General features: G+C 35.0%; 1 protein-coding gene across 2 annotated transcripts; it reads left to right on the top strand.

Moving 5' to 3' along the window:
• Positions 1-3,263: 3,263 nt before the first annotated feature.
• Positions 3,264-12,301, top strand: LOC122309935. 2 transcript variants are annotated; one of them, XM_043123743.1, is made up of 12 exons: positions 3,264-3,442; positions 4,169-4,228; positions 4,335-4,388; positions 4,499-4,559; positions 4,711-4,787; positions 5,387-5,436; positions 8,574-8,656; positions 9,758-9,828; positions 9,945-10,101; positions 11,409-11,551; positions 11,629-11,727; positions 12,000-12,301. In XM_043123743.1, the coding sequence occupies exons 1-12, from the start codon at positions 3,404-3,406 to the stop codon at positions 12,093-12,095; spliced, it is 990 nt and encodes a 329-aa protein (XP_042979677.1). In that variant the 5' UTR covers positions 3,264-3,403; the 3' UTR covers positions 12,096-12,301. The 2 variants fall into 2 exon arrangements, with proteins under 2 accessions (XP_042979677.1, XP_042979678.1); XM_043123744.1 differs by having other exon boundaries at positions 3,269-3,442; positions 9,945-10,080.
• Positions 12,302-13,778: the final 1,477 nt, after the last annotated feature.

Below are 13,778 nucleotides of genomic sequence, written 5' to 3' on the forward strand. Positions count from 1 at the left end.
AGTATTTCACAACCACTCCGTGACCTAGAATTTCACAACCACAATTAACCACAGCTCTGTTATCATAAATAGAAACAGATGACTGAATACCCACAATTTGCCACATTTTTTCCACAAAACCGGCTCATCTTCTCCCTTTCTTGTCTTCTAGTACAACAATGATGCCCTTCCTCGCACCAACTCTATACTTAACCAATTTCACAAATCTACCATATGAGTTAGAGCATTGCTTAATCAAAAAATATCATTCAGCTTCCCTCCTTGTATGATAAAATCTTGAGTTTCTAGCAAACCTCAAACACTCATCCACCACCTCGGCCAAGCAAATCAGTATCCATCTTGTGAGATAGAGAAACTTTATCAACTTCCTACTTTTTTTCAAAAAATATAAAAGAGATTTATACCGTTCCTTAGAAAAGCAAACAACTTTGCTTTCGACCCATAATCTGGACACATTCTTCATCTGCTAAAAAACTTTAAGCCCCGAAATAGATGAGAAAAGCAAGAGGAAAGAACTAACAAATGAAACTACCGAGAGAAGCAAAAATGAATTAGGATAGTGGAAATCGACTCCTCATTATTCGCCAGGTTTGCACTTTTGAAACTACCAAGAATAACTGAAAAATAGAGAGCCTCCTTGGCTATCAAGTAATTCAAGCCCAGCTTTGGTTTTACAATTTGAGTTTACTTAAAAAAAAGAGAACAGTATCTCAATTTTATTGATAAAACTTCACTTATCATAAAGAAATACCTTATACAAACAGAGTAAAAGAGTTACAGTAGAAATCCCAAAACCAAACTCATAGAAAAATTATTATTGGAAAAAACAGTTGAATGGATACAATAGAAAATTAAAAAAAAAAAAAAAAAAAGTAGTACAAACTAATGCTAGAAACTAGGAATACCTGCACGATCTAAAGCAAAAAAGTCAACTATATGTTTGGGGAGCTAAACAATGATAACTAAGTTGTCCACTAAAGCATTCCCTTCCTTGTAGACATGATTAATCTACAATGGAAAATATTTTTGAAATATAAAATACTATCCCAAATATTAGCATAAATCCAAGGAGGTTCGGAATTATTAAAAAACCAATTCATAAGAAGACGAGAATTTGCTTTTACAATGAGGTCCTGAATGCTAAGCTGATAGCACAAAGTAAGCCCGATCCTTAAAGTTGACAATTATGCAAAAATGTTAGTACTCACACTAAGTAATAGGAAAAATAAGCAATAACAAAGTAATTATAAGACTGAAGGATACCCCCACAACTTGCAGGTCCATAATTACCTTTAGAAGCACCATCAATGTTAAGCTTAAAGGATACCTAGGAGGAGGCAACCATTTGACAAGGAAATGTCTCTTAGTTTAGATGATGAAAAATGAAATTCGAAAATTAGCAATGTCAAAAGCATTAGAAAATGATGTAAGAGTATGAGGTTTTGATAAGGGAATTTAAGGTTTCTATGCAATCTATTGATCTTATATAAAACAATGGATGGGTGGGTATATGAGTCCTTGAAACAGGCTTTGTTTAGGGCTAACCAAAATCATGAAAAAATGGAGAAAAGAAACAAGATTTGAGAAGAGATTAGAGAGGGAGAAGGAGAAAAAGCAAATGGCAGCTAGGGATTTACCATCCCAATCCTCTAGAGAAGAAAAAGGTAAAAAGGATAAGCATTTCTCATTTATGAACATATGAAATAAAAATTTGAATGTATGAAAATATGAACATTTTTTTTTTTTTTTAAGGAGGGTGACCTCCAAATTTTATTGAAAGAAATCTCTCCCTTATTGTGGAGAAATATGGTGTAAACAAGTGAACCAAAATTTCAACCCAAACACCAATCTACACCAATACAAAACAAACATAAAAAAGAAAGAGGATAAAAGTGACCCTCCAAGCCTATTGACGAATATATATAAGGCAAACTCAACCTCTCCAAACGCATGATTCCCTTTAGCTCCTTATGAAGCAGTTCATATGCATCATACTTTCTGTTATACCCTTCCTCTCCATGTCGTACCAAGAAATCGGCTACCATATTTTCTTCTCTAAAATGGTGAGAAATAGAGAAAAAATTTCTTTTGAAGTGATGAGAAACTCTTCCCAAAAACCCTACAAATATCAAATCGTACATCATTGGGCTTGTACCCAATCAAGCACAATTTTAGAATTACATTCAATATCAACATGCTTAAAACCCAAACCCGTGCACAACTTCACTCCCTCCATCAAGGCCCTCAGCTCGGCTTAATTGTTAGTGCCTTGCCAAAAATGGCTTGAGAACAAGGCTAAGAATTAGCCATCACCATCTCGGATAACTCTCCCACCACCTATACTCCCTGGATTATCTCTATAGTTGCTATCCGTATTTAATTTCACTCTACCTATCATCGGTCTCTGCCATTGAATCGATTAAGGTCTTCATGCAGCAACCAAAGGAATACCGACATTCAGAGCAACCAAAATTGGGGCATAAACCCTAGAAACCTCACCCCATTTTTTCATATTTTCCGAGATATTTCTAAGCCATGCCGCTATAAAATTTATAAAACATGAAATTGAAAAGATGATCATATAAAATTTATAGAGTTAAAGGTTAAAGGATGATGATGAGTCACTATCTATGGATGCTTAAATGTGTTATTTTAAAATTAACTAATAATTCATGGATAATTCCATGTATGATCAAAGTAGAATGTTAAAACGTGTATAGCAAAGATTAATTATTAAGTATTTTGGTACGAATACAAGATATTCTCATTTTGCCAAATGATGCCAAATTAATTAAGTTTATGCTTCACATAAGCAATTTTAATTATGTCTAGGATGAAGGTACCACATCATCTGCATTTTAGAAGTATCCATACTCATATCTACATAGAAATCAATTTGTATAATTTTAGAGTGTGCAAGATCCGGCATAATTCCTTATAAAAAAAAAAATTGAGCCAAACTTTAAACCCACGTTAAAAATCTTTTCTAAAGAACTGCACAAAATTTTCTTTTGAGCAATACTGCATAATATTTGAGTAATATATTTAGAATTTTAGTGATAAAAAGATTATATAAAAATAAATTTATAAATTAATATGATTTAATGTAATATATCAAATTATAAAATTATAAATTATATAAAATTACGTTAATTTATAAATTTATTTTTATTTATTGTTGTTATCCATTTATCACTCTTTCCCGAATAACCCTTTGAAAATTCATACTTCTACATGCAACGGTGTCGTATAACCAGCCAGTCCCAAACGAACCGGCGTCTCCGCTGATTCTGAGCGTAACCTATAGCTGCAAATTATTCGCCATTCCATTTTTCTAGTGCTCTTTTTTTTTTTTTGCCCCTCCCAAGTTTGGCATTTGGCATCCAGAGGACGGAACTAAGCAATGGGCTTTTCCAAGGATCAGTTCCTCGCTCGCTTACAGGTTCTTTTTGCAGCGCGCGCCCCCCACCCCCCAATTTCCTTTTTTTCTTGCAGTATTTCAGTCTTTTTCTTTCTAGTTCAATTTGATGTGGGTATTCTTCATGTTGGCTTAGAATTCAATTTCCATGTTCGATAGGTGATTTTAGATCTCTATTTTATGCTATTATGTAAACCTCTGCTTGTAACAGAATGAACTTCTCTTCGCTTTGGTTTGTTAACTAATATATGAGTTAGAAGAAGAATGATATTGTTGAATGTTGTGATACTTAGCAGAATTCTGCAGTGTTTTATTGGAACTGTGACAAGTTATTATTTTTTTTATAGGTAATAAAAAATTTTATTCATTGTGGCCATTTTAACCGAAAGTACAAAATCATGGACATTTAGACCATTAAAACCAAGGACTCCGACCGTAAGAACAGGGTTTTAAAGAAGAGAACTTTAAGCTCGTCCATTGTCCTCTCGTGATCCTCAAAGCTTCTATCATTTCCCTCCCGCCAAATGCACCAACACATACATATAGGGGCCATCTTCCATATTGCTGCCACTTGAAGATTGCCTTGGAGTCCTTTCCAGCTTGCTAGAAAATCCACCAGCCTACAAGGCATAGGATTTAGTTTCATGCGAATCTATGCGGTTCAGAATTATGCCAATGGGCCAACAGATTTGTATCATTTGGTTTGTTTTCTTTCAAGAGACTAATATGTTTGGTTTTTTTTTTTTTTAGGAGCTTAAAATTGAGTTCTCCCAGTATGAACATCCTGTTGTCATGACGGTTGAAGCTCAGGTAAAACGATACTAACAAAAAAACAGAATAAAAAAACTGTGCTGTATTCCTTCCTCTTTCGTATGTACTTATGGTTTCTGAATCAAGAATATGTATTTTCTGGCAGGCAAAATATGTTGGAAATACTGGCGGTGCACTGAGTAAAAACTTATTTTTGAAGGTATGATAGTTTTAGACTTAGTACAGCTGCTGCAAAGTGTTAAATTTGGGCCGTTTTCTCTCGGTTGATGTAGTCTGTGGCCCAACACCTGGACTTGTTTGTATATACAGGACAAGAAAAATAGATTTTATGTTGTTTCCGCTCTGGCAGATACTAAAGTAGATCTGAAAGGTATATAACTCTACACCTCATCACATACGGGCAAGTAGATTTTCTAGAGATGCTTGCCATCTCTGAATTCCTATTGGATTGGTCTTGCTCTTATATTGCTTCTATTTTTGCGGGCATTGATGGAGTTACACATTTCTTCAAAACTGAGCAGTTCTATCTCAAAGGCTTGGTTTGGGGAAAGGAGGTTTGAGAATGGCTCCTGAAGAAGCATTGGGTGAAATACTTCAGGTTGGTGTAAGCGTATCAGTTCAGTTTCTGCTACATGCCCCCTGTTTTGTGCCATTATGCTGCTCGTGCTCTTTCCAGTTAGTTTTTCTTTTTGCTAATAGTTCCATTCCTCTGTAAATACTCCCTACATGTGCATCATATTTCGCTCATATCTCTTCATGTTTGAAAATATATAAATTCTTTCTTTAGAGGAACCTTCCAGATGCAGTCCTGCATGAGTAAGCTCTCTCCTCTTTGAAATAAAGTTTTCTCTCACATATTGTGGATGGTAGTTTTCAACTTTTCATTGAGGAGCTATAAGGAGGTAGAGCCCTAGTCTGATGGCAGATTCAGTCCCTTTTTGTGATTGACAAATCCAAGCCTGATTGATTGACCACATGCTAGTTTGTTTTTGGCTAGGTATATGTCTATTACTAAAAAGGATGACCATTTTCTTTTATCAGTATTATTTAATTATTTAACTCAAATGCTTTCTGTTATGTATATCTGAAGTGTACATCTTTCATATGATTTATTTGGCTCAATACTCAGTACTACTCATTGATTTGACTGTAATCTGCTCCCTGATTTTATTGCTTGTGTTTTTTTGTTTTTGGAAGGTACCTTTGGGTTGCGTTACTCCGTTTGCACTTATTAATGATTCAGCAAGGTATGAAGTAATTGTTGGTCACACTGGAAATTGAACTTCTTTCTGTATACTTTTTTGTTCAGACATGTCATGGTACTGTTATGTATGCCTTGAGGTTACATTTTTGCAAAATGATTCAAATTATCCAATATTTTTTAGTTGTTGGAGGCGGAGAATTGAAATCTGTATTAATGTTATTTTTTATCAAAAAAATTACTTATCAAAAAAAAAATATATTAAAAAAATCTCCACTAAAGGGAAGATTTAATGGGGAAACTTTCTACTACTGGTTGGAAGGTCTCTTCTTTTTTGGAGTTTTTAGATCTTCTGATTTTTGTTTGTAGTTCTCAGGCATACTTTTTGTGCTCTTCATATATTTAAATTTCTTTAATGAAATCAATAATTTTTTTAGATAATTAATCAAGAAGTTATATTCATACAAATAGGCAAAGCCTAGGTACACAAGAAGTATACATGAGAAACACCTAGCTAGAGGTTGCAATAGAAAGAAGAAGCTCATGGACCCTAAGCCTGTTACAAACTAAGGCGCCCGCCCATAAGAACAATGACTTAAGAAAGAAAACTTTTAGTTCCTCCATATTTCTCTCTTGATCTTCAAAACTTCTAGCATTTCTCTTCCTCCAAATACACCAACACATACATATTGGGACCATTCTCCAAATTGCCGCTACATATGAGTTGCCACGGAGTCCTCTCCAACTTGCTAGGAAATCCACTAGTCTAAGAGGCATGACCCAACACAATCCGATTCTTGAGAAAAAGTCATCCCACATGAACCTGGCCACCTCACAATGTAAAAGCAGATGATCTATTGATTCCCCATGCTTCTTACACATACAACACCAATCCAGAGCAATTACCCATTGTTTCCTCTGATTATCTGTAGTGAGGATCTTATCCATTGAAGCTGTGCAAACAAAAAAAGCTGCTTTTTGAAGGAGCTTTTGTCTACCATATGCTCCTCCATGGGATCATAGTCCTTCCTGGACTCGTTAGCACTTGATAAAATGAGCTAACAGAGAAAATACATTTTGGAAATTAATAATTAGAATAAGGAGCAAACATTTTTACTATCACTGGACCAATACTATTGTGTGCACAGATATGCTTGTGAGGATAGAATTTCTCGTGTGAATATCGTAATTTCAATGGTTTCATATTTTATTTGCGGGCTGCCCCAAACAACATTGTTCTTCCACAGTAGTGTTTTTTTGTGAATTTTGTAGAAGCTTCTATCTTCTTATTTCCTAGTGATGCGATTAATTGTAGATCTGGATTGAAGTTAGAAGGATACATTTCTAGCTTTGAGAGGCTGAGTAATGTACCAAAGTGAACCCCAAGGGGTTGGCCCAAGTGGTGAAGGCCTTGGTCTTGGGGTCTCATTCCCTTCAAGGTCCAAGGTTCAATACCTCATGGGTGCAAACAATCCTTTGGGGCCACACCCCCTGGTGAAAAGCCAGCGATTTAACCAGTTCCGTGTAGGGAAACTTCCGAGGGTGTGGTGCACGGGACCGGGGTTTATTCTGCAGGGGTGGGTCCAAAGGGCCCTGCCTTGGAGAGGTTCCCCGACATCAAAAAAAAAAAAAAAGTAATGTACCAAAGTGAAATTGGATATGCTACATAACAGCAGACTGCTTACACTGCCTCATAATAGATCTACTGACCTTTGGCAAATTAATGTCTTCCCCTTTAGTTATTTTACCTCGATCTTATAATAACAATGCCCACTCATTAAAATTTACGTGTGAGCTGCATTTTTTAAAACAAGAATAGGGCATAGCTTACGAAAATAGGGGAAAAGGAGACATAATTAGGACACTCATAAACACAAGAATAAAACTGAAGTAATGCTAGCTGGTGGCAGATCCAAGTGGATTGTAGGCCTGCTTGGTTTAGATGGCTTCTTAGATGCTCCAGTGTCACCTAGGAACACACACTCGCGGCACAGGTGAAGGACACTTCATGGCGAACCTTTTCGAGATATAGATAATGGACTCACTCAGTGAAATGTTGGTTTATTAGTGGCTCATGATTGGGAGGTTGAGGCCTTTATTGGATTTTTTAATCTATTGTACTCCACTAGTTTGAGAATAAGAGGTGAAGACAAACTGCTTTGGACTCCATTCAATACAGGGAGCTTTAATGTCCATTCTTTCTATAATGTTCTTGTCCCTCATATTACCATCTTTTTCTCATATAATAGAATGTGGAAGACTAAAGTACCTCTAGGAGTTGTGTATATTGCTTGGACAGCATGACAGCATATATTGGGAAAATTGTATTTAATGGAACTAGTGTCCATGGATTCTTCTTTTCTTTTTCTAGTTCTTGACATGTAATAGGTTCAGTTTTTGTATATTTCCTGTGTACTTGGCTTTGCCTTGTTACTTGTCTAATAAAAATTTTATTCATAAAAAGAATATGTTGAGAAACTCACCAAAAAAGCATATCTTGGGAAGATTCTTACCATGAACAATAAGAGAAATAGACACATTGGTGTAACTTGGATTATGCCTAGAAGCATTCTGGACCTTCTTAACTTATTGAGAGGATTAGGTGGTAGTCCACAAATCTCAGCAATGAGAAAAATGGTTCCTATATGTCTCATTGGTGTAGCTGGAGGGAAAAGAATGATCAAAATTTTGAGGATCAGGAATGGATGATCGAGGAGCTCAAGACTTTCTTTAACGCTCTCCTTATGACAATATCCATAGACTTTAATGGGCTTCATCTACATGACTATCTTGTATCTATTTCTATTTCTAATAAGATGATTTGCTTGCACACATCTCGTTGTAAGTAAAATGCACCATCAAGCATTTTTAAATGAGATGATTATTACTTATAAGAAAAGGTTCCTTTTTTGGTTTCATTGATTGTCATTGTTGAATTGGTTTTGGTACTGTAGAATTGTCTTGTCAGTCAGTTTTTATTCTTTAGTTAGGGTTAAAGGTAACTTGTTTGTAATCTTTCTGTGCCATAGACTTTCATGTGCATTAAACCTGAATTAAGAAAAATTCCCACAGATATTAACTTTTAACTCCCTTCTCTCTCTATCTATCCCTCTGGTCATTTATTTGCCATATTTATCTGTATATTCTCAGTTTCATCTTATCTTCTGTCTTTGCACTGTGAAGACATGTCTCCCTGTTGTTGGATCAAGGTTTTAAAGGCAAGGAGCACTGCTTATTCCACCCACTGTCAAATGACATGACAATATGTAAGTTAGAAGTGGTTTGTAGAGACAGAAAATCTTTGGTCATTTTTTTCTCCAGATATAATTTTAAAACCACTTTCATCTTGGTTATTTAGTGTGCTAGGTTGTTTAACATGTATCTTGCAAAAGGGTTTTGAGGGTATAGGCAGGAAAAAAAAAAGAAAAAAAGAAAAAAAGCAGATTCTACTTATAAAAAGAAAAAGGGGGCTCTTCTTGCACATGTCTAGTAAAAAGTGTATCCCACCGAATACTTCCATTTTGTATTTGCGTAGTCTCTGCCATGCATACATCCTTACAATTAGCAATACCATACGACTTCGGGTAAGATATCTTCCAAGGTTGATCCCCACAACACACATTGTTTCAAAAGCCTAACATAGAACCAACACCTGCCACAAATCTAATAAATTTTGACAAAGAATCTCATCACCTCGGTTGTACCTCCTTTATGGTATAACGTCATAAACATTTACCCAATAATAGTGGACAATATATGAAGTTTGTTATGTGACAAGTAATGCCTTATCATTCTATGATCCCAAGAAACTCCATGGTAATCTTGCCTAGTTCTTTTGGAGTATGAACTCAAAAATGTAGTTTGAACTTTTCTTGGGTCATACAAGACTAAGAAAAAAAGATACACGTCAGCCTTTTATGTTGCATAACATGACTTTGTTGTGTCAAGAAACTAAATTGACTCATTTGAAAAAAACATAGGAGTAACTTGGATGGAAACTCTTTTATAGATAGAACTGAAATTGGGGTGATTTCAGGGAACAAGCATATATTCTTTAGGGGAAAAAAAATTTCATTTAGTTTCATAACAGATTAAAGAAAATGCTACAGCTACAGAAATTCATATGTACATACATAATGGCAGCTATTTATCTATGACAAATTATGGAAAGTGTGAGCTCCATAAAAACCTTCTGTGAGGGGTAGCATTACTCAAAAGACTTTTGAGTTCATTTTCAACCGTTATCTGCTGCTTACTTCAAAACATTTGGGTACATGGGAGGCTGCACCAGTAAATGAATTTATTGGTAAATATACATGCATTTTTTTTTTTAATTTAGGCCCTGACACTTGGTTTCCTACTTACAGCTCTTAATGTCTGTGAGCTCGACAAATTTCTAAGATCAATTGGCAGGAACTCCTCGTATGTTGACCTGGAGGTGATTTGGGATTTTTTTTTTTTTTTTTTTAAATGTAGGTTCAACAAATAATTCTTTATTTGTTTGTGTGATTTAATCTTTTTTTATTTTTTTCTTTTGGGTTTTTTTTTTTTCAGGCTAATCCTCCTGTAGGGAAAGATAATCCTCCTGATCTAGCTGATCTTGTTCCATCTGATTCTGTGGCTGTGCCAGATCTCCTGGAAAAAGCAGCTTCAGTTCAAGGTCCTACAAAAGATCATGCTGTTTCAGTTAGTAAGTCCATGGAAATTACTGGTACCTTTTTTCCCCAAAATATGATATTGCCACCCAATCATGTGCTTGAACAAAGATAAAGATATGAATGCTTGTGTATTTCATATTTTCCCAAATTTTGGAGGACTATCTGCATGTCGAAGATGCAAAACATTGCAGTTACGAGAATGATTATTTCTTATATTGTTTTTCGTTGCATTCATTGTACATGGTGTGCAATTGTATACTTGAAAATGAGTTAATTGTCTTGATTGCACAATGCATATGAATGTTTTTAGACGTCATGAATTTGCTAAAATCTTCTTGCTTCTTCTATGTCAGCCGAGTTATTCTTTCAAACATGTTATCACATCTGAAAGGATTCTACAAACCACTGGGGCCCCATATTATTGCTTGGTTTTATGTTGCTGTGCTGAGTGAACAATTGCGTTGGTGTGGTATGTGCAATTTTCTTTATGGGCCATGAGGGGCTTAGGGAGACGATTCCACTTGAATGCAATACGGCATTATAAGAAAGGGGTTTATGCAAAGCCACTTGATTTATGCCTGGAAGCAAGCACCTTATTCAAACAATCAGAAAGTAAAAAATGTTAGATTGGAAATTCATGAGGTATTGCATTCTCAGATAAAAGCATTTTTTCCTCCCAGGTGATGGGGAGGTAGCTGTATACAAAGTTTTCATCTTAGATTTCCTCTCAGGTGTTGCTCATTAATCATCCTTGATACTTAAATCGGTTTGATTTGGGTGTTGTTGAGTAATCATCTTCAACAACTCAAATTGGTTTATGTTTTTTCAAGTGTGTTCTATTCAGCTATTGTTCTCTGACATGCCAGTCACCAGATTGATTCCAGGGAAAGGCCATTTCCTAGTTCCTCTTTTCTTTTGTCCCCAAATAGTGATTGTGGTATTCTAGCTACTATTGTGGTATTCTAGCTGCTATCTTTCCTGATATAGGATGTTCATACCAATATGCCAATATGGTGATCTCAGCACAAAGCAGCATAAAATGGATGGATGTGTTGTCTAACCTAGACCTGTGCGCCAAACATGCCATATGCAACTTAACAGTGGCACATGCAAGCTATGCAAGTTAATCAATGCACCTTGCAACTTCCTTGAAGCTGCCCATTTATGTTCCTCTTTAGATCGGACTCATCTATTATGAGTTTTGATCATTATTGAGTTGAATATATATTTTTATTTGGTTTTTTGTGCTGTGGTTTATTTTTTTTTTTTTGGGGGGGGTGGGGGTGGTGGTCCGAACTTCATCCCAAAATGTCTTGTTCTTAATCATCTTAACCTAATATACTAATTATTTTTGATGCAGCAAAAGGTGCTGAGCCATCCAGAAAAGTGAAAAATGTGAAGGACAAACCTGTTGGTAGCATGCAACCGTCCAACTCGTTCAAAGATGTTGGGCAATATGTGGAAGAGATACTGGATAAAACATCAGCACTATTACTTTCAGAGGTAAGCATTTTTGTCCTGTTCTTTTTTTTCCGCAAAGAGATTCTTCTGGATTATGCTAAAGAAATCAAATCATACAGATAACCGAGGACACTATTAAGCAACATGGAGAACGGCTAGGAGCTGTTGTATCAAATTGTATCAGAGAACGTCTTAGTGCTGAGTTGAAGGCGGATACTGTAAGTATTTGGATACAGCAGTTGTATTTTTACCTTTTCAAACATTTATTCTTTTTCAGAAAAGTAACAGTCAGTCATGACACCTTTTTCTTTTTCAAACATTTATTATTTATCCTTAGTTTGAAAAGCAGCAATCGGTCATGGCAATTTTATAGAATACATGGCTTGCATGTTGAGGCATTGGTTCCTTGCATTATTATTGGTTGTGATTGTGTAAAGCTTTTTCATGTAATTCTATGGTTCTACTATGTTCATCATTATCATTATTGCAGAGGTCATACCTGAACGCAGCATACACAGAAGGGTTTGGTGTTGCTCGCATGATGTTCCAGAACACTGGTTCTCACAATCAGTTCAGGTGCTTGTGAACTTCTAAAGAACAGAATGCAAGGGGGAGTAAAGGTGAGCAAGGAATTAAGTTGTTCAACTTTCCTTGCCAAACTTTCGAATGTTAAAATGCTAATTGTTTTACATTCATATATACATTGGATAGAATATGTACTCGCTCAACTGATTGCTATCCATGATTATTGATATCAATCCGTCCAACTTGCTTTGGATGTTTTGGATTTTATATTCGCTGATCTGTTTTCATGGTGATAAATGGATGATCCATGTCATGACCTTGGCTCCCTTAATGGATTCCGCAACAGTAGCTAGCAGAAAGTGCATTTTGAGAGTTAATTACATTTTGATTAGTTCTGTGCTTCTAATTTTATGTAGCTTGTCATGATAATGAACTATGGATTCTTGATGAATGAATAAATAAGTATGCTATTGGCCGATATATGATCCAAGTTATAAAATGAAGGGGTTGAAAACTTGAAACACAACTAAACGCAATCCGAAGGGGAAAGGGGAACCAAATTAGTGTTTACCATTATCATATTATCTTGGCTAAAAGAATTCTCTCTATCTCTCTCTCTCTCTCTCTCAACCAGCTTCAGTGGTTCGTTTGGACATTAAAAATTTTCATCTCAAACTTAAAATTCTCATTTCATCATTACAAGTTTATCAAGTTTCTAAATAAAATATAATAAATAATTCAATTTTTTCTTAACTCTTTCCAATCCCAAAATAATAATAATATTAAAATATAATATTTTAATATTTCATCTTAAAATTTAAACTTCTCATCTTAAAATTCTCAGTGGCCAAATCGAACCTTGTGTTCTCACAAGTGTTCGGACTTTTTGGGTACCGTAGTTTCTTAAAATCGTTGTGTTTTTTTTTTGTTGTAATAGAGGTGGAGGAAATCTTCTGTCTACCGTGCATGGCAATGTTCCCACCACGGTCATCGGCCACTTACGAGGAGGGGGCAATCTATGTAGCGGCTGTGCACTAGGGGAGAGATCATCTCCACCCACACACACAACTTCTCGGGGTATATTGAGCGATGTAGAGATCTCCCGGTATGAGTTGAGTTATTCTTCAACTACTTCTATTTCCATGAATCTTGTCAAGTTGACTAATTATTAATTGAAAATAGTACATTAGAGTGCTATATTTACATATATTTTCATTAACAAGATTTAATATTAACTTGTCAAAACTAAAAGTACAGCATGCATGCATGTACGCTTTGATGTACATTAAATCTTCATCCGCAGATCGAACGTAGATTAGTCATACACTACACAGCAATAGAAATTGGCAACCCACCATTTCATTGAAATTTCCAATCCAATGCAATCCATATGATTGTTACAAAATTGACATAACTTAATATATAAGGTTATAACGCTCTTTTTATTATAAAGTATGTTGACAAATCATATTAATACTTCGTTATGATATTTCAATATATGTGTGAATATTAGTGAAATAAGTTGAGTTATGATGTTTTATTAGATTTTAAAAAACAAGAGAGAAAAAATTAATTAAAAATATTGTAAATTTAAAAAATTATTCGAATATTATTTTTATTTTAGAATTTGAAAAAGTTTTATTTTTTATTTTTGTATTTTGTCTTGGAGTTTAGGAAAGTTATAATGATTAAGTAATGATTGGATGAAATATTTAAAATTGAAAAATGTTGAAATTGAATTAGG

The sequence above is a fragment of the Carya illinoinensis genome, chromosome 5 (assembly GCF_018687715.1).
Source record: "Carya illinoinensis cultivar Pawnee chromosome 5, C.illinoinensisPawnee_v1, whole genome shotgun sequence".
Lineage (NCBI taxonomy): Eukaryota > Viridiplantae > Streptophyta > Magnoliopsida > Fagales > Juglandaceae > Carya > Carya illinoinensis.